The sequence below is a fragment of the Colletotrichum siamense genome (genome assembly GCF_013390195.1).
Source record: "Colletotrichum siamense strain Cg363 chromosome Unknown KSG_Cg363_contig05, whole genome shotgun sequence".
NCBI lineage: Eukaryota > Fungi > Ascomycota > Sordariomycetes > Glomerellales > Glomerellaceae > Colletotrichum > Colletotrichum siamense.
This window is the reverse complement of record NW_023501018.1, coordinates 4399691-4419932: the sequence shown is the minus strand read 5'-3', so window position 1 is coordinate 4419932 and position 20242 is coordinate 4399691. Positions and strand designations below refer to the sequence as shown.

At 51.3% G+C, this 20242-nt stretch overlaps 7 protein-coding genes across 7 annotated transcripts; 3 read left to right on the top strand and 4 right to left on the bottom strand.

The window, feature by feature from the left end:
- Positions 1–326: 326 nt before the first annotated feature.
- On the top strand, positions 327–1770 carry PGLR2-1 (Polygalacturonase; the record flags this gene model as incomplete). Its single annotated transcript, XM_036640589.1, has 2 exons — positions 327–849; positions 899–1770. The coding sequence occupies 2 exons, from the start codon at positions 327–329 to the stop codon at positions 1768–1770; spliced, it is 1395 nt and encodes a 464-aa protein (XP_036494170.1).
- A 122-nt stretch (positions 1771–1892) lies between these two features.
- CGCS363_v008739 (putative feruloyl esterase) lies at positions 1893–3503 on the bottom strand (the record flags this gene model as incomplete). Its single annotated transcript, XM_036640588.1, has 1 exon — positions 1893–3503. One exon carries the CDS (start codon positions 3501–3503, stop codon positions 1893–1895), a length of 1611 nt encoding a protein of 536 aa, XP_036494416.1.
- A 730-nt stretch (positions 3504–4233) lies between these two features.
- On the top strand, positions 4234–5556 carry CGCS363_v008738 (uncharacterized protein; the record flags this gene model as incomplete). Its single annotated transcript, XM_036640587.1, has 2 exons — positions 4234–5180; positions 5244–5556. 2 exons carry the CDS (start codon positions 4234–4236, stop codon positions 5554–5556), a joined length of 1260 nt encoding a protein of 419 aa, XP_036494415.1.
- Positions 5557–5665: 109 nt separating this feature from the next.
- On the bottom strand, positions 5666–7507 carry CGCS363_v008737 (Maltose permease MAL31; the record flags this gene model as incomplete). The annotated part of the gene is made up of 4 exons (XM_036640586.1): positions 5666–6559; positions 6618–6866; positions 6925–7179; positions 7247–7507. 4 exons carry the CDS (start codon positions 7505–7507, stop codon positions 5666–5668), a joined length of 1659 nt encoding a protein of 552 aa, XP_036494961.1.
- Positions 7508–10709: 3202 nt separating this feature from the next.
- prlL-21 (MFS transporter prlL) lies at positions 10710–12760 on the bottom strand (the record flags this gene model as incomplete). Its single annotated transcript, XM_036640585.1, has 9 exons — positions 10710–11277; positions 11343–11571; positions 11641–11708; positions 11765–11858; positions 11920–12007; positions 12061–12144; positions 12190–12270; positions 12327–12428; positions 12497–12760. 9 exons carry the CDS (start codon positions 12758–12760, stop codon positions 10710–10712), a joined length of 1578 nt encoding a protein of 525 aa, XP_036494960.1.
- Positions 12761–13913: 1153 nt separating this feature from the next.
- Positions 13914–15889, bottom strand: cysM-1 (Cysteine synthase B; the record flags this gene model as incomplete). The annotated part of the gene is made up of 6 exons (XM_036640584.1): positions 13914–14486; positions 14550–14910; positions 14962–15022; positions 15090–15361; positions 15438–15630; positions 15697–15889. 6 exons carry the CDS (start codon positions 15887–15889, stop codon positions 13914–13916), a joined length of 1653 nt encoding a protein of 550 aa, XP_036494959.1.
- A 1173-nt stretch (positions 15890–17062) lies between these two features.
- Positions 17063–19450, top strand: dotC-9 (Efflux pump dotC; the record flags this gene model as incomplete). Its single annotated transcript, XM_036640583.1, has 9 exons — positions 17063–17248; positions 17322–17455; positions 17508–17706; positions 17913–18088; positions 18201–18400; positions 18466–18823; positions 18881–18946; positions 19008–19061; positions 19126–19450. The coding sequence occupies 9 exons, from the start codon at positions 17063–17065 to the stop codon at positions 19448–19450; spliced, it is 1698 nt and encodes a 565-aa protein (XP_036494727.1).
- Between the last annotated feature and the right edge of the window lie 792 nt (positions 19451–20242).

The following is a 20242-nucleotide window of genomic DNA, read 5'->3' as shown; positions in this document are numbered from 1 at the left end:
ATTGTCAAATGTTGAAGATACGCAGCACGCTCGGGGATGCTCCGGTAATTGTCCCGATCCCGTCAGCCCACGCTGTGCCTGGCCTCGGCACTCATCAGCTTCTGTAATAATCCCGTAATGGCTCCTTGGCCTAGAGCGGGGCGCTCCGCATTTTACTCCGTCAGTTGCCATTAGATTACACGTCTCGATCGTACATATGGGTTCCTGTTGACTTCAGAAGCGAAATCCTTTTCTCTAACAAGCGACGCCTATCAGAAACACAAGAACTCGAATGCTTAGTTTTTCTTATCCTTTCAGCCTTCCTCGCAACAGCTAAACAGTTGGAAATGGCTTCACGCTCAGCTTTCAGGGTCTATGACAGCCCGTCAGGCGTACCCATTAACGACGAGTTTGTGGTAGAAGTCCGTCCCACATCGCCTGGCAGCACTGAGAAGCAGCATTGGACTCGTGTGCCAGCATACGCCATTGAGGTCGCCAACGCCAACATCACACGAAACAACTTCAATAGACATACAGTGGCCTTAGCCTCATTTGATATCAGCGGTCCTGTCGATATTAAAGTAACATACACGGCTTGCCCCGTTAAAGAGGCAATTATTCGCCCGGTCTCTCTCGGCATCGATACTCAACTTTATGACGGAGAGATCACATTCACACTCAACGAGTCTCGCGATGTTATGCTTGAGATCAACAATGATAAGTGGAAGGCGTTGCACTTGCTTACCAACGAGATTGACGCAAACGCACCGACGCAAGATACCGATGATATCTGGTACTTCGGGCCCGGGATCAATCAAGGGACTGCTTATTCCAACATCACCGACGGGGTCAACTTGATGGTGCCGTCAGGTAAGACCATCTATCTCGCTGGAGGGGCATTCATCACCTGCAGACGCAGTCAGAGGCCATGGCTTCATTCTCGGTCCCAAAGGCGGATACGTACACAGGGAGAATGGCGGGGCGATTCACATGAGCAATGCAAACAACATCCTGGTGGAGAAAGTCACGTCAATCGGGGCCAACGGCTTCAGTCTGTCGGCCGGAGAATGCGATGGTGTTCACGTTGACGGGTACCGGTCGTTTTCCTTTGCTGGCAACGGCGATGGAATCGACTTCTTCTGCTCGTCAAACATCATCATTGAAAACTGTTTCCTGCGGAACTCAGACGACACCATTGCTCTCTATTCCCATCGATGGGACTGGTACGGCGACTCGAAAAACATTACGATCCAAAACTGTGTGCTACTGCCAGACATTGCGCACGCCATCAATATGGGTACGCACGGGAACCCCGCCAAACCAGAGACTACAAGCAACATTCGCATAAGCAACATCGATATCTTGGATCACGAGGAGAACCAGCTGTGGTACCAAGGGTGCATCGCCATCAACGCTGCTGATGAGAATCTCTTTCATGATATCCACATAGAAAATATCAGAGTTGAGCGGATCACGAAGGGTCAGTTGTTCAATCTCCGTGTTATGCAAAACGCGATGTGGACGACGGCGCCAGGGAGGGGGATTCGTGACGTTGTCTTCAAGAACATTTCACTTAACATGAAACACTCCAAAGTTGTCAACCCTTCACAGATTATGGGCTATGATCAACAACGGCAGGTAGAGAATGTCAAGTTTCAAGGGCTAAGAATCGGGGGTCGAGAAATCCACGAGGGTATGGAGAAGCCCAGGTGGTACATGGTCGCCGACTTGGTTCCTGTTTTTGCCAATGAGCATGTCAAAGGTTTATCGTTTGAGAGTTTGACGTCTTAGAACGGATCTTGAGCATCGCACATTACAGTTTGCTACAAAGTATGTTTTCCCATCCATTGGCTAGTCTCAATATCTAGAGTAGATCTTCTGAGCCAGCTGTTACCAATACATGAAGTAATGACCTACACACATCTGAAAGATGATGCGACATTTGGATCGCCCCCTAAATAATGTTGGATACCGGGGTACATGCAAATATCTCTCTCCACGTGAACGCCGAGACCATTTGCCCCCGAGGCTCGTAGCGTGCCTGGGGCCACACCATCTTCTACCCAGTGAATGATTGGGTCCATGGAGAAAGGCGGGCTTGGTCCGCAGTTGAAGCAGTGTCCAGCACCTGGAGCAACAAAGAACCGATAATAATCGTGAGCCTCCGGGTCCCTGGCCAACACACGATCATAGTAGTCGGTACTCCCATTGAATGGAATCGCAGCGTCCACAGTTCCGTGCCAGTTGATCATTTTGCCGCCCCTTCGTTTGAATGCTGATAGATCAGGGTCTGAGGTGCCAATGATGGAGTCGAATTCGTTTATGGAGGCGTGTACAAGGTCGTCCCATTCTTGGTGTGTTATTTTGCTGATGTCAAAGGACGGTTCTTTCTTGACCCAGTACCGTACCCAGACAGGATTGCCCTCAGCCTTACAGAAGTTTTCGTTGCATTTGACTTGTATGGGTCCGGTGATTGCTTGGGTCAAGTCGGTTCCCTTTCCGTACCCGTACCACTGAAACTCGCCCGTAGAGCTTCGAGGCCCATCCCATGTTGCCTGGGTGATATCCGCTGCCGCCGAGGAGACAGCGACCTCAGTACCGTCGCAGTCAACTATTTTGCCCACAACTTTGTGAGGATCGAAGTTGCAGAGATCAAGTCGAGAGATGATACCGTCTTCCACCCCGTCTAGCTTATCACAAGCAGACATGACTGCAGCTGTGATGGCCTCAAACTCGCATGGTTTGGGGTACACGCCCATTTTATCCATGACAAATTTCGGCCAGTAGCTAGCCCAGAAGAATTTTACCCAGTTCGTGGCTGGGAACAGAGCAATAATTCCATCGTAGTCCTGGGGGTACCTTTGTGCGAGCATATGACCTTGTCTACCACCTGTAGAGCCGCCAAAGAAGTATGAATGTTTTGGTGACGTGCCGTAGAACGCTTTGGTGACGGCTTTGCCAATGATTGCCGTCTCGTGCAGTGCAACCGAGGCGAAGTCCATGAGAAGAGGCCAATTGACATTTCCAGGGCTAGTCAGGGCCCATGAAGGATCGTTGGCTTCGGGGCCAAGAACGTCGGACGAGTGTCCGCCGTCGGTGGTAGCGGTTGCATGGCCTGACGCCATGATTGGCATCATCAAGAACCCTGCTACCTCCCCGCCCCCAGTAGCAAGATTGCCTCCCCCGACTCCCGTGAATCTGCCGTTCCAATCATTGGTAGGAAGTAAGGTGTTCACATTGATGGTATCGTGCCACCCGGGGTGCGTGTATGTGACGGTGACGTTGCAGAAATTCAGATCTGGAATGGGCTTAGAGCCCGGCAGCCCTGCTCCAAATATACCCGGAACGTATGTGTAATTGCGCTCTTCGTAAGCTTCGATTGACATGATCTTGATTCCGGTGAGATCAGGGAGCGATATTCCGTACGGGCTGCATCTTGCATTGGACTCCAGAGACACCTGGGGGAGCCATTGGCTAGCCCATCCAGATGGATCCCATCCGCGTCCCAGCAGATTCCATGCCATTTTGAAAGTGCGATACGGAATGAAGAGAGCAGTGCTTCGGCTAGGGAAATTTTTGAAGGTGTATTCACGACGCAACAACTGTATCAATCATAAATACTTTGTCGTCCGTCAAGGAGGGCTTCTCCGCAGTAAATCATATCCCAAATGAGGGAAATAGAGGTACTGCGAGCATCACGTGAACTGACGGTGTGTCACAATGTAGGCTGGCCATGCTATGAGACATTATGATTCATTTCTGTGGCGCCTCATTAGATCACTGATGATTCATACTGATAGTGAGACCAGCTCAGGCCTTCTGCCATGGATGAACGCGCGAAGTCTGCAGTTGCAAGAAGGAAGGGAACTTAAGGCTATGTGAGAGTAGACCTAGCTCTTGCATGTTGAGAGGTACACCTGGTGCCAGAGGGAGACATTGAGGGGAACTGTTCATGGCTCCTGGGGAAATGAGCGGGGTCGCCGGACGATCGGGGGAATGCTCGGCCTCTTCCCTGCCAGCTCGAGGGGATTGTGACCCTGCGGGCCGAACCGCGTTCTTGGCTCCGGGGCGATGGCGGGGAAACGTGGGGCAGATGGCGGAGGAGTTCACAGCTTGCGCAGTTCTCGGATTGAATACGGCGATTAAGAAAGGCAATAAATGACTTCAGTCGGCTATGGAATTTCATGCAAGAAACGTCAAGTCTCATTTCATTCGCGTCACATGAGGCGGCAATAACCATAATCGGTTCTAATCATGAAATTCAATAGCCTTCTTGTCGTTACGGCTGTTTTCCAGAGCTTCACCTGTTGGGCTTCTCCAGCTGCTATATCAGATCCAGGACACGTCGGATTTGTCCATCCTGGAGCTCTGCACAGTGCCGAGGACTTCCACCGGATCAAGAAGCATGTCCAAGCTCAGGATCAGCCGTGGTACCGGGCTTGGCAACATCTCGAATCTTCAAAGCTCGCTCAAACGACATGGGTTCCGACTCCCCAGACTGTTCTCGTTCGAGGATCAAACGCGACGTTCACCGAGCCAAAGGCCAACTACGGATACGCATATCGCGACGCTCATTCAGCATATCAGCTAGCTCTCCGCTGGCACATCGGGGGCAACGTCTCTTATGCCGACCACGCCAGAGATATTTTAGACGGTTGGAGTTCGACCCTGACCGACATCAACGGTACCGAGGACAAGTATCTTGCCGCGGGCTTGTACGGGTACCAGTTCGCAAATGCCGCAGAGCTAATGCGCACATACTCGGGCTGGCCTAAGACCAGCCAAGATGCCTTTGGCGATATGCTCAGCAACATCTTTGCGAAGTACAACCACGACTTTCTCGAGCACCACTACAACAAACCAAACTTCTACTATGCCAACTGGGATCTTTGCAACATCGCGTCTCTGATGTCGATTGGCATTTTCACTGAAAATCGGACGATGTACGATTATGCCGTCAACTACTTCAAGAACGGTCTACCCGGGCAACCCGAGGTCGTTGCCAATGGTGCACTTCCTTACTTCTCAATCGCAAACTTCACCGAGGAGGACTCAGGCAAGACCTTGATGCAGATGCAAGAGTCGGGTCGTGACCAAGCCCATGCCCTCTTGTGTATCTCACTGCTTGGCGTCATTGGCCAGCAGGGTTGGAACCAAGGCGTCGACCTGTACTCGGCTTACGGCCACCAGATCTTGAACGCGTAAGTGATCTAGAACCTACTAAACAGAAAACGTTGGGCTTGGCTGATCTTATCACCAAAAAGGGCTGAATATGTGGCCAAGTACAACACAAATCACTCCGTGCCGTATACTCCCTACACAAGTTGGGAAGGGGTGTTGGAGGTCGTCGCAGAAAAGGCTCGTTTCGACATCCGGCCAGGATACGAAGCTCTGTATTCACATTATGCAGAGTTGAAGGGTATGAATGCATCTTGGTCACTAGAGTATCGAGAATTCGTCAACGGCAACATCAGCGTTCAGGTTGAGGGCGGTGGTGGCGACTACAGCCCAAACTCCGGAGGTTACGACAGCTTGGGTCACGGAACATTGATGTATCGACTGGCCAAGGAGGACTAGGTCTAGATTATTTCTATTGGTATTTAAGGGGTATTTGTCTAGTGTCTAGATGCGAATTATACAGGGTCTATATGATGCCTCTCTTGGGCGAATCGAAAACCTTGGTGTATTACTCGTTATCAGTAACACTGATAACAGTAGACTTGAACTTCCTGGCGGAGATCTTGCGGTTGAACAAGATATCAGTCTCGCGGTAAGAACGGTGCTTGAGCTCAGGAAGGCCGAAGTAGGCCAGGACCCAGCAGACAATGGCAGTTCCACCCCAGACGTAGCCGCACTTTCCAGCGACGTTCCATCCGGTAGGGTTCAGGAGCTGAGAAGCCAGGTAAATCATGGGGATCTCGGCAACGTAGTAGGCTGCGCGGCCGACGGCAGTAGACAGCGCACGGAGACGGACAGCGGAGGTCTCGGCAATGATGGTGTAGGAGATGGGGCCAAGAGTACCGGCGAAGACGAAGGAGATCAAGATACCCAAGACGGCCTGTGCGTAGTTGGTCGCGCTCGTTTGCTCGATGGAAGCGCAAATGCCCAGGACGATGAGGAGGGTAACGTTGGTGGCGGTACCCCAGAGGTAGATGGTGCGGCGACCGAACCAAGCAGTCAGCGGCCACGAGAGAACGTTGGCGATGAACTGCAGGCAAGAGTTGATAAGGTTCAGGTCGAATGCGCGGTCGTGACCCATGCCAGCTTGCTCAAAGAAGAAAGTAGCTTGGTTGGCAATCAGGTTACCGGCGAAGTTCTGCGAGGCGTACATCAAGCAAGTGATGGTGGTACGTCTGAGGTCGACGCCCTTGAACAAGTCGAGAAGGGTGGGAGAGCCGCCCAATTGAGACTCAATCTCGACGGTACGCTCGATCATAGCATATTTCTGCTGGTTCTGCTGAATAGTAGCATTAGAAGGACCAAGGCGCTTGATGGAGCGAAGTGCCTCGTCCTTGCGGCCGCGGCGGATGAGCCACCATGGTGATTCAGGAGCGAAGAAGAGGATGACCATGAGGGGAGTCTGCATGAAAGTAATGTCAGCTTCGGTATATCAACGGCGGACGGGCTGGGCGGCTTACAGGGAAGATCCACTGCAGGGCGAGAGGCGCACGCCAAGCCCATTCATCATCACGCTTGTTGTAGCCAAGAGTAGCCCCAGCAACGACGATGGAGCCAATGGACCAGGACATCTGCAGAGTAGCAGTGCAGGCACCTCGAAGGGCGAGAGGAACGATCTCGGATGCGTAGGCGGGACCAATGGCAATGAAGAATCCCCAAGGGATACCCTCCAATGCCTGTCCAACGGTGAGAACCTCGAGTGATTGGGCCTGGATAGCATGTTGTTAGTCAACAGAACGGAAGAAACATCGTTGTGGCGTGACTTACGAAGAAAGAGATGAAGATGGTGGCGTTCATGAGGATCAGTGCAAAGATGGTGGTCCATCGGTAGCCGAACTTGTTGACGACAGGGCCAGCCAAGAAAACACCAACAAATGCACCACATTGACCAGCCTGGAAGAGAGCACTCTGCCACTTGGTCTCAATAGCATAGCCATCAGCAACCTGCACACCGTATCTCTTCTGGAAAGCCGCCTGCGCGACGAAGTTGCCGTTCAAGAACATGTCGAAGGACTCCATGACCTGTACGAGATCCGTCAGTAATTGCCCAGGGCGAGTGTCGCGTAGCGAGTCATGTCAGAGGACTTACGATGGTGAAGCACATGATGAAGGCCCAGAAACAAGCTTTCGGGTGGGTCTTGACAGCCTCCCAAAGACCCTGCTGGTGCTCCTGGTTTTCGCCATCGAAGGCATCGTTCATGAGGTCGTTGTCAGCCAGGACTTTGGAGTTGGCAACGTCGACGTGGTGCGCGCCATGGCCGGCGTCGTGCTTCTCGTCGATGCGAGCATCTTCGCTGCTGCTGTTGACGCGGGGGGCGTTGTGCCCGTCGTCAGTGACACCCGTTGACATCTTGGAGTCTTGAGCGGTTGTGCTGGGCCAAGTCGTAGCCAAGGGAACGCCAAGAGTGATTCACAAGCCAAGAGGAAACAAGAAGAGGCCAAGAAGAGCGGCGTAGCCAAGAAATACTGAGAATTGGGGGAGAGTTGGGGTAAGAGTCTTATGTACTGCCATTGGCGCAGCAGCGGACCAAGCTCATTGTCAGAGCATCAACATGTCGCCTTCCATTGGTGCGCGTAATGTGTGTTTAGGAATGGTCCGGATGTCGTGTGGAGTAAGAGCCAGATCCCTGTTGTTGTCTGGGGTTGCTGAAGCATTGTGATAGGTGGGAGATTTCTAGCGTGCGGAGGCGGGGAATGGAGGTTGGGGAACAGAGGGGAAATTGAGGAGGACTGGAGGAGGACTGGATGTTAACCCCTGTCCTTGCGGCTCCGCCGGCTTCCTTGGCGTTGGGGTTTGGGGTTCGGCGTCCTCTCGTTGTGCGTGTGAGAGAGCGAGTTCTCTGCATCGCCGTGGGCCGGGAACACGGTGTGGAACTTCATCCCGTAGTTTGAGAAATCGGCTCGGAGCATCGCACCCAAATCAGGAGAAACTAGCAATCGCAGACAGGTCTCGGGCTCAACACGTGGCCAAGGACATGTGACTGAGCTGCTGAAGGTAGGGCCGATAGGACCGCTTCTGCTGGCTTGACAGTTGGAATTTTAGGTTCAGATTCGCATAAGAGAAGTATTGCTCAAGACATGCGGTTATGGCATTGTGCCTTCTGATGGCCCGAGTGCGCCTCTTGAACTTCGGTCTCACCCGCAATTGATCAGCCTATTCACTTTTCCCTCTCAGCCGGAAGCTCGGGAGCAAGCCATGTGGCTTTAGCCACTAATCCGATTACCGGCCGAATGAGAATCACACACTACTCGCCGTTGCCAGACTTAGATAGATGAGCGTGACGCCAGGCGCAAACGTCCAATGCGGGGTTTGAAGAACTAGACCGCTGATTGCTGAAGGAGCAGTGTTGATCAGCAGCTGATGAACAGACGCAAGCCAAATGGGGCATGTTGAAGTCGCGGTTGTTGCCTAGGGCAGAGGCATCGAGGCAATTCCGATTTTACTTGAACAATGACGACACACAGTGGCCGAGAAGCGATGAAGCTAGTGTAGCGGGTCTACTAGTGGCGTCTCGGAAACGAAGTCAAGAATCCAGATTCTGAGCCCCTGCTCGTAGCCAACCATCGTGTTGATGACACCAACAACCATAACCATAACCCCTGCAATCACGAATACCTCGGCTGTCCAGGAGTGAGCTGTGGAGTTTTTCATCCAAGAAAAAGGAAAAAAAGGATGCTGATCGGCGCGTACCTCGGTACACGTTTTTTTCAATCGCTTGATTCCGGAATCAAGCGCGAGAACCCGGAAGAATGTAATCGCTTCTGGTTCGCAATGCGTGTCTAGTCTCGCTTGGTCCTTTACCATATCTGTACCTTGCTGTATATTGTACCTCGGCGTGTCTAGTCTCGAAAATTAATTTCAGAAGTTCTTCATTCGCGATCCTGCGGCGAAAACAAAGTCTCTCAATTTTCCGACAGTGTTGAATGGTGGTTGTCTTTTGGCATAACGTTGTCTGCAGCTCGCCATATCCGGGTACAAAGCCTTGTGTTTAAAGTGGAACCTCTCTCACTCAACACCTGCACGCAAGTCTTGTCTTTTTCATGCTGGTTTCCAATGGGCACCAATAGAGAGAATGACATCTTGTCCCAAAGTCCATCAAGAGCAAGCAACAGTGACATGGGAATCAACGAAAATCTATGTGGAGGGCGTGACGGGCGTAAGGGAGCATCTTCGGGTAGATGTTGAAAAAGCGTAGCAGTGACATGTACCTCAAAGCCTCGCGAACTTCTTGTTCGGATAGTGAACTCCCAGCCAACACGTAAAACACGCACATAAATGAAAATGCGAAGCCATATTGGTCATCACGATCGATGACGAAAGGGGGAAGTGGTCTAGACCAGGCGAGCAAGCATCCAGCCGGAGGGTGACACTCGGGAAATTACGATCTCGCTTCCAATCCATCGGTAGGCATGGTCCTTACGCAGCTTCATGAGCGTGTCAAACATCACAATTCCACCTATAAGAGCCCAACTTTGACAGGTCAGGATAGTGTTGGGAGATGCGGCCTGTTGGCGTCATCGTTGCTTCCCGCACCACGCGAAACCGGTTAAATACCCCGAGTAGGGTACGCATGCAAGTTCGATGCCACGATGGCAACCCCATGGTGGCAGCTTCCTGTTTCATCGCAGGCCACGTGCATCAGTGATTTCAACGAACCGACCCAAGGGCTCAAAACTAGTGGGGGCGAGGAGACCATTCAAGCGAAGAACAGCGATACCTTATGCATCTCAGCCCTATGGAAACTTCACCACCTTTCATTCGCAACCTGCTCCATTCGTTTATTTGAATAATAATATGAATAGCGGGGATAAGTTTGTTGTGGATGAAGCCGATTGTGAATCAGAGGCGGTCGTGGCCAGGTTTATCTGCACCCCACAGGAAATTGAGACGTTCACATAACAGGGATATTGATTGAGACGGAAGATCTGGGATGAAGGTGAAGACTTCATGCTACTTGACTACAAAAGTCCGACGCCAGCTGCTTCATCTCTTACCGGTTGGATACTATATGTATGTCGATGTTTGACATTCGTGGTAGTTAACAGACAGAATTTTGATTTTTGCCAGGCGGCAGAGATGGATTCAAGGATTCCGCTATGGGGAATGGAGAATGCTGGGTGTTTATAGGCAGCAGTTCATGTGTGAGAATTGGTTGCCTCCAGAATCTCACATGATAAGATTGATCATTCGACAGATCTGAACAATGACGTTGGTTGCAAATAGCCATGAAGGCATCCGGGAGGCGCTATATAACCTCAAGGCGAGGTTTATGTTTCTCTTGACTATCAACTTAACGACAAACCTAATCACTGACTGAACAATGTGCGTATAACTACGGGTAGTAACAGAATGCGAAGAATGGATTGACAAAGCATCCATGGAGTTGAGCCATAAACGGCATCCAAATCTGAAAGCTTTCAAATTACTCTAAGATAAGTATGCAGCCTGAAGTTGATGACCCGGATGTGATGGGGCCCTTAGAAGACAGGCTGCATATCGATGTCTTTTCGTTAGGCTATCAAAGACGTAATGAGCAGACACTAAGATATGTCTATGCCTTCGACTTGGTCTTAAAGTCGGCGTCGATGTTGACATCGTCATAGACCACTTCATTCCTCTTGCCAGCAGCGATCTTCATCTTCTTCAGATGCCTGGTCTGCCTCTCTGTCTCCCGGGTAATCCACCATGTCCAGGCAGTCGCCACAATGCAAAGTCCACTCATTCCCATTGCGACACCAAACGGAGTTGAGTACTTAGGTGCGTAGGCGGATCGGAAGAGCTGGGGTCCGATGAGCGTTCCGATTTGACCGAGTGAGTTGGAGAACGCAATGGCAAACGCTGATCCTGTCGCCTTGGAGGTAGTCTGAAGACGCCAAGGCCACATGGTCGAGAACCAAGCATTTGAGGCAGAGGCAGCAATGACCGTCGCAGCGTAAACACCTCCGTTGTTCGGGTACGTGTACATGACAGCGTAGCACGCCAGTGTGGCAATCAGGTAAAAGAGTGCTACGACAGGATATGGCACACCCTTCCTATCCGTCAACCAGCTGCTGAGAATGATGCAGAAGATGGGTAGAACAGCAGAGGGGATCGTGAGAAGTTGACTTTCGGCAATCGAGCTGTGGGAGATGTCAGTTTCCTGTGATATCTCTGCCTTCGGGGAGGACGAAGGGAGATAACTTACGCAAGTCCCAGGTCAGCAACGATGGTGGGTAGGTAGAAGGAAAGACCTGAGCCTCCAACAGTCTTTGTCGCCCAGACCAGTGTGAACCACCAGAGACGCTGGTCCTTCAAACTTTCCAAGATCTCGCGAATATTGAAGTGAGCTTCACTTGATCGGGGAGAGTTTGCAGGAAGACGAGCCTGCAGGAATCTCTTTTCGGTATCGGTAAGCCATGAAGCTTGCTCGGGAACTAACCGTAGGTCCTTCGTTAGCCTTTGTTCTTGTTTTCTCTGTCGGGAACGAAGACGGGATAACTTACAGTCAGGGAAGATCCACCAAAGTGACGCTCCGAAGGCAATGGTAATCACACCTTCGACCAAGAAGAACCTACAAACTCTGGTTAGTTCTGCAATTGTCGCGATCGCGATGGGGTGGTGACTAACCACTGCCAACCAGACAAGCCATATCGCCCGGAAATGCCATCAAATGCGAACGCCAGTACAGCACTGACGACATTTGCAAAGAATTCGAAAGAGTCTGTAGGCAAGACACATCAGTCGGTGTCGGAGAAGTATCAGTGATAGAGGTGGTCACTTACAGAAAATCAAAAGACGAATGGTCATCTCATCAGCACGGTACCAGTATGTCAATTGCAGAATGATACCAGGGAACATTCCAGCTTCGCACTTCAAAAAGTTAGTTTTGAAAGAAGCATAGCTCAGAGAGGCTAGGTACTCACGAGACCGAGGAAGAAGCGAGCGACCCAGAGTCCCTCCTTTGACTTGACCGCGGCATGGCATGCCAGAGTGATGCCCCAAGTCACCTATTGACTTAGCTCATTACTGTTCAAAGGGGTTGGAGTATTTACCATGATTCGCGCCTGGAACCTCGATGGGAGCATTTTCTTCATGATCAGGTTGGACGGGATCTCGAAAATAATGAACGGTATCTAGCAGACGTGTTAGATCAGGATCATGGAAACCAATAGCTATTGAGGTGACGTACATAATACAACGTGCTGACGAAGTTGTAGTCGTCGCCAGTCATCTTCAGTTCAGTGAGGATGTTCCGGGGTGTTCCACGATTCATGATGCGCGCGTGCGCAGCCTAAGCCGAATAAGCCTCTACCTTCAACAACACTTGTCGAATCGAAACCATCGGTTTCTTAGACTCACATTGTTCGCATCGACATTTTTGACCATGAAAATAAGGGCGCATAGCACCATAAGGTGCCAATCAACACGGCGCAACAGCTTCTTTTCCTCTTCATAGGACAGAAGACTGCGATCCTTCATCCGCTGGTGGTCATATCCGGGGATCTCAGCGGCGGCCTCGCCGTCAATTGGGGCGGCCCTGGGCTGGACATGTAAGTCACCCTCCGCCGGAGAGACCTGGGTCGAAAGGGTAGGGTCTGTCTTCTCAGTGGCCTGGGCTGCCATGGCGAAGATGCGAATCAACAAACAGGATAAGCGATGGAGTGAAAGTGAATGAATGGACCGTGAGTACCCGGAGAGCTAGACTACATGACGTTCTTCATATAAGCGCTTCTTGTCTGAGTACCCAGTGGGTATTGGGGCAAATCTTTTGGAATTGGCAGAGCAGTTCATCACACACATCCCATGTTCTTTGGACATTGGCCAGCCGTTGTCAACATGCCTGTCCGTCCTCCTGAATTGTCACCATGGTGTGTGGATAGAAGAATCTGTTGGAACGAGTTCTCTCCTTGCAAATTTTCTATCAGATGAACCATGAACTATAATATGATTGTCTAATTAGGAAGGCGCCGGATCAGCTCTTGTGGCAGGGTGTTGAGGTGGTAGAGCTGCGTCCTCATCATCTTAGACGAAAGCTCGGCCACCGAGGCAAATTTCTTCGGCCGAGCTGGAAGGCTCTGTTGGACCAGGGTGCTACGCTACCCGGATGGGCGGCGACTGCGACGTTACTTACAGGCGATGTACATGCAAGTATCTTGAACCTGCACATTCACTGGCCGCACCACAACACTACGAGCGCCTTGATGATCCCAAGTAGATCGTGCGGACAATGTGTAATCAGATTCATTGATTGATAAGATGCATTTCACTCACAGTGATAAGATTCAACAGACTCGGGCCATTGGCCGTTGTACACGCAACTCACACCCCCACCACTCCCCCAGGATATTCCACAAAAACGGCGCATCCCCACATCCGTATGCTTAATCGTGAGCATCCATTATTGGCATGTCTTGGAAACTCTTAGCGTTCAAATCTTATTCGAGAACCCTTTTGACCGGTGCCCACCAACTTCACTCCTTACACACATTTTCCACTCCCCTCAGCTTTGCCCTTGCTTTGCGACGCGAATCGGCGGTCTCGATCGCCGTGTTCCCTTAGACGCTAACATGGAAATAGGAGTCAACTCAGTTTTCGATCTGGTCATATCATCCGAGCACGGCTCCATCGTCGGTCACCAAAAGAAACACATTTACTTCAGTCAGAAGAGGGACAGCACTGGTGACAAAAGAGTTACCCAGTTTTAATGCATGAATATTCACTAAAATGCTCCTAATGTAACATTATTCGCTCGCATAGCTCTCTCACCTCACCCTGACTAGTGGGTGACAGAGCTCACGGACTGCCCCTGGTAACCTTGAGAGAGCGGCTGCCCGCAGGGATCCTCCAGCTGCAAGCCCACCTCACGCATAGCCCGAATCCCGCCGTTCATACTGTCTGCAGCGTATCCCTTGGCTCGCAGAACACTGGTGGCAACGCGAGCAGAGTCTCCATCGTAGCAAATGATGAGCGAACGCTTGTCGCGGAGCTGAGAGCAGATGTCGTCATTCTCGGAGCTAAGCTTGGCCTCAAGCTCTCGCCAAAGCGATGCCAAGACCTTTGGATCTGAGAAGGGGCTTGGAGTACCGGCTTCGATGAGCGGGAAGTTGACAGACCCCGGGAGACTGAACTGGTCGAAGTCCTCGGGCTGACGCAAGTCGACCACAATGGTGTCTGGTGACGGGGCTACAATCTTCTCCCAGCCTTGTCGCTCATTTGACCGTCTCTTCGACACGAAGAAAAGAAGATCTCTTGTCAGGATCTTGTCCAAGTGGTAAAAGTCGTTGAGGGCCACCAGAGGATCCTTTTCCCAGGCCGAGTCGTATCGGTAGAGGTCAACACCACTCAATTCCTAGGCGCCCCGTAATTAGCGAGATGCACCGTACCGCAAGGACAATGAACACCAACGACTTACCGAGTTTGTAATCGGAGGGAACTGCTTGGAGTCTAATTTGTCGAAGTATTCGTCCAGGTATTGGTACGGGAGATCGCAACACAAAAAGACGCAGTGAATTTGACCGTCTTGCCCTGCAAGCTCATTCAATGTCCCATTCTGCTTTCTTTTCTCGATGAGCTGGAAAAGTCCTTGGAGGTTGAATCCGGACGAGGGACCGCAAACAATGCCGTTGCGGCACAGCTCCAAAGAAAGCGAGAATGAGGGGTGGGATGCGACCTCCTCAATGTGGTCGACAGCTGACTTCCAGGGGAAATTGACAGGAGCCAGGAGAGCCAGGGACCGTGGCCCTGGAACTCTGTCGCCTGCAGCAGTACACACGCTGCGGATGCTGTTAGAAATCACTGCGAAGCTGATCCGTTGAATTTCTTACCCCAAACGGAAAACAGACGGGCTGTTCTCCTTGAAAAAGGTGCCTAATCCTGACATTGTACCTGTGCACAACAGTGTTAGGGCCGCAGTCTTCAAAAGAAGCTGAAAGTCTTTGAAGACAAGACGTACCAGAGGTTCCCATTCCTGCGCAAATCAGGCTAATTTCGGGCAATTGTTCCAGAATCTGCGGGCATGTCCATCGCATATGAGATTTCCAGTTCTTGTTGGCTCGATCAGTAGCTGTAATACGCCCATAACGCTTGATAAGATGTCTCACCAGATCGTTGTTGTATTGGTCGGGGTTGACAACGGATTCGGATTCCTGTGCCCAGCGGTATGCCGCTCGAATTCCGCCACGCTCGTCGTTCGGTTCCGGTTGGGAAGGACCGCCGAATAAAGTACTGTTACAAGGCCATAGTGAGCAAAGTTATGTCTCACCGGGAACCATTCAAACAAACTCGAGATCGCCCCACTTACAGTTTAAGACCAAAGAATTGCATCAGTTTCAACTTTGCCGATGTCGTCTTATTGCTCAGGAAGGCGTGCACATCTCCTAGGTCGTAGAGCACGCGTGACATCAAAGCCATGGAAATGACAGTTGAACCAGAGCTGTATTCAACCACGGTTTTGGTCTTGTCGGGAGCAACCCCATGCTCAAGAAGATTGAGGGCTTTTGTTGAATCCGACATTAGCAATTCGCATTCGGTTTCCCAAAATATCATTCCGACATAATTACCTGGCATAGCTTTGACATTGTTTGCAGGGTGCATAGTCATCATCTTGGCGTAGATACGGATGCCATCTTGTCGGTATGGATTGAGGGCGTCGGGAAGCTCCACAAGCGGCAATGGTGGTGCCTTGTCAGGATTGAAGTAATCCTTGACAGAGTCGGGGCCCTTATAAACGTTGAGATTGTTTCGTCCCGGCATATCGAAGTTGTAGTAATAAGAAAAAGATGTGTTGTTGGGAGATTATGTCGAGGAAGGTAAAGTTCGGAAGCATTCAGCTGCAGCTGCAGAAATGATAGACAATAATTTTGCTCCTGTGGAAGGACGTTGCACTCAGGACAACAGATCTCAAACCTTCAAAGCAAAGCGACTGCCCTTGATATTATTGCAGGTTCCCAGCTGACCACAGACAATTAAGCATAACCACGGACGATACGTCTGAACAATACGTCCGCTTACATGCCCAATGGAATCACATCACGTCTTCACCACGCTCTACACTTGTCAATCGCGTGTGGCAGGGGTATAGGAAGCTACGAGTGATTCTCGCCGACAGAAACCGATCACACAAAACAAATGGCTCAATGGATCAAACATGACTCAACTATGAACCTGTCACCTGTGGGAAGTTCATGATGAAGCTTTCCATACACGAAAGGGTTGTGATCGAATGGGTCCTGAACTGCATACCCCAGTCCCGAATTGACATTCCGCCGCCCCCCCTTGACCTATGAACGCTGTGGCGGGCATGTCCGATAACACCGAAGGGATCCTCTCTTCGCCGAGTGCGACCTGCTATTGCTTGTTCTGCATGATGATCTGCATAACCACAGAAGGCCCGTCCCATCGACCTACTAAAATCTCAGGGTGTGCAATTATAAGGCAAAGACCTTCATGAATACGCGCCGTTGAGCGGCGTCCCTGGCGATGGAGGCAGAGTCGCAGCAGGCACCCCCACTCTCACGACACATGCCGCGTGGAACAAGGTCCGCCCATGACAGCAAAATCGATGAATAGCGGTAAAGCTCTTCATTAAACTCAAAAAAGGAAAACACGGCAAGCTAAGCGCAACATCATTAGCAAATACTTTTGACGTTCCACTATTATTGACCGTGACGCTGTGCGTGCTACGGCGAAATTCTACACTGCTAGTCTACCAAGGGTCCGCCAAGACCTTCTCAATGATCTGCCACGTCATTCAAGCTGTCTACAGAACTTCACGTTCGTCCCTTGAAGTTCTCTGGGGTATAATTTGGTCCCAGATATCGTGTAAAGGCAGCATCTAGGTAGTGAGCGAAAGAATATACTCCAGCTTCTACCGCATCTTTGTTGGAAACCCCAATTTGCGCGTCGTACCGCCTTTACTTTCTAGCTATGAACGAGAAACCTGATCCAGCTGACAGCAGCCCTCGGGAGGCTGGGGGCATCATTACCAACACCCCCGAGAGCTCCCAGACGCCGGAGACTGTGATGGAATCGCCAACGTCCACAGACAAAAAATCAGAGGCGCACACGTTCAACGAGCAGACAAATTACGTGTCGAAGGTCAAAGTCATCACGGTAGGTTGCCCCGCCTCAGAGGATTCGACTTCAACCCCCTGTTTGCTGTCGCGACAAATACTTACAAGAAAAGATTTTCCTGGCATGCGCCAGCGTAGACCTGGTAGCGCTCATGGACCAGACCACCCTGGCAGCTAGCTTGTCTATTGTTGGCAATTACCTTCATGCAGGGCAACAGCTATCCTGGCTCGCTAATGGTTACTTCATGTACGTTTTGTTCGCTTGAAGAGGGCTCTCGCTGATTGATGCGTCCGCATAGCACATCCACAGTTGGGCAGCTCTTGTACGGCCGCCTCTCGGACATATGGTCACGCAAGGTGATCCTAATGGTCGGACTGGCCATCTTCGGCCTAGGGTCGCTGGCATCTTCTCTGGCGCAGACGGCTACCCAACTCATCATTTTCCGTTGTTTTACGGGTCTGGGCGGTGGCGGGCTCATGACAGTTGCCCAGATGATCGTCAGCGATGTGGTCCCTTTGCGCGAGAGAGGGAAATACCAGGGTATTCTGGCAAGTTCCTCCGCTCAAGATTCCACTTCCACCCCAGACTCCCTTCCCCGCCACGGTATCAGATTTGATCAGATTTCTTTTCTTCCGAACAGATGAACATCCACACCCCCCTCCCCTGCACAAGTGACCCTCTACTAACACCTCGGTTCCTTCAGGGCGCCGTCACTGCACTAGCTAACGGAATAGGTCCCGTCATCGGCGGCACCCTATCCTCCAAAGGCGGCGACTCATGGCGCTGGATCTTTCGCCTCAACCTGCCCCTGACGGCACTGTCTGCAGTATGCGCCCTGTTTTTCATGCCACTGAGGAAGGTCACTGGGGACTGGAAAGTGTAAGTAGTCTCCTGTCAGTGGTTGACGGGAAACGAAATCTGAGCGGAGCTCCGCTCGGTTGAAGCCCCTCGTGAAGTCGCACTCGAGCTGACCACCAGCATCCCGATGTAGGAAGACACGAGCCATCGATGTCGTAGGCATCTTGCTTGCATTGGCTGGCACCACCAGCTTGATGCTTGGTTTGACTTGGGGTGGTGGCGAGTACCCCTGGGCTTCCGCAGCTGTCCTTACTACCCTCCTCGTGGGTTTCTTCATCTGCGTCGTCTTTGTCTTGTGGCAGTGGAAGGGGCCGAGATACCCGCTCGTACCTCGTAAGATCCCATAGTCCCCCTGACCACGCCTATAGGACTAACCTTTATCCCTTCGAATTCCACAGTGGACATTTTTCGCGCTCGCATGACCATCGGTGCATGCATCACCATGGCTATTAACGGGTGGAACTTTGTCGTTCAGGTCTACTACATTCCCACCTTCTACCAGCTGGTCTACAACTATGGGGCGACTAGATCTGGTGTCATGCTGCTTCCTATCACCCTCGTGCAGACTGCGAGCAGTACCCTCTCGGGACTCATAGTCCACTGGGTGGGACGTTACCGCGAGTGCATCTTGTTCGGGTGGCTCTGCTGGTCGGTCGGTCTAGGCCTCATGTCCACCCTCGACGAGACTTCTGGTCTAGGAAAGCAGATCGGTTATTCCCTGCTTATTGGTGTGGGTGTGGGAAACACCCTTCAGCCGTAAGCATCAGTGCTTCGCCCGATCACTATGCTGTTTACTGACGCGGTCCTCGGCAGAGCTCTGGTTGCCATCCAGGCGGGCGTTCCAAGAAAGGATATGGCCGTTGTCACATCCTTCCGCAAGTATGTCATCCCTCCGCTCTGAGATGAAGATGTACTGGTGATACTGACACCGGTGGGATAGCTTTGTGAGGAACTTGGGGGCCACATTTGGGCTTGCCATCTGCGGCACAATTTTGTTTGTCACCTTCCCAGAGGCGTACATAGCCCGTTCGATGACACCATATACTGACAATTCCAAGGAACAACATCGTCAAGAGCTCGGTCAATGATCTAGATCTAAGTGTGGAACAACGCGATTCGCTTCTCAGTAACCCACAGCAGTACATATCGTCGCTTTCTGATGAAGATGCACAACGTATCAGAGCCGTTCTCGCGCCCGCGTACCAGAAGTCTTTCAAGGTCATTTTCGAGCTTGGTTCTGGCTTAGCAGCAGGAGCATTCTTCGTAGCATGGTTCTTGATGCCACACATTGACTTGTCCCGCCCCGACGATCACAAGTTGAAAGAGGAGGGTCATCAGGCACAACTGAAAGAAAACGCTGACGCCGCAGAGAAGTCTCCGTGATCGGCGAGATTGAACAACATTGAGCTACATTTTCAACAATGACCAGGATCGTCGGAAGGAGGGCTTCGGCGATAGTAGGCTGGTGAAGACTTTTGGCGTAGGGCGGAGTTGTGTTGAGTTTTTCGACTCAGTAGGGCAAATTTGTACCAAAGCTCATGAGTAGCGCTAGAATGGGCTTGACTTGAAAATCTACAATATTGCCGAAGTACGTTGCGTCCACGTGTGTTGGTGGAGGGGCAGGCTGAAAGAATACGTCTGGTCTCTGGTACCTCAGCTGAACATGAAGCCATATCCCACCGGCTGCCACATCACTTACCAGTAAGATCGACGCTGATGCTGCGGCAACACCACGGCCTTGATTCGTGACAAAAATGCTCGGAAACTATCACTGTGCTAAACCTGCTGACACAAGACCCTTGTTAGTTTATGATTAGATTGATAAGCTTTTTAGCCGCGATGTGCTCCATCGGCCTAATGCACTCCGCGGACCACAAGCTTGAATTCTGTCCCCACGGTGTGTGGTGTGGTGGTTTAAACACACGCCTTGTGGTATCGCCGAACTGCCCTGTCCGACTATCCGAGTCGTTTACATAATGCGACCGAATTCGAGGGCATTCCCTGCGTAGAACATGCAATGCAACGCACCCCCAGTCATTTGAACACTAGAGTGGGCCAACGCAAGTACCTAGTCTGTAAGTATTCACCAGTGCTGCAGATCCGCGGCAAGATCGTGTCATCAAGGTTGTCTTCAACAATCAACTCATGGACCTTCAACGACTAGCGTGCGCGATC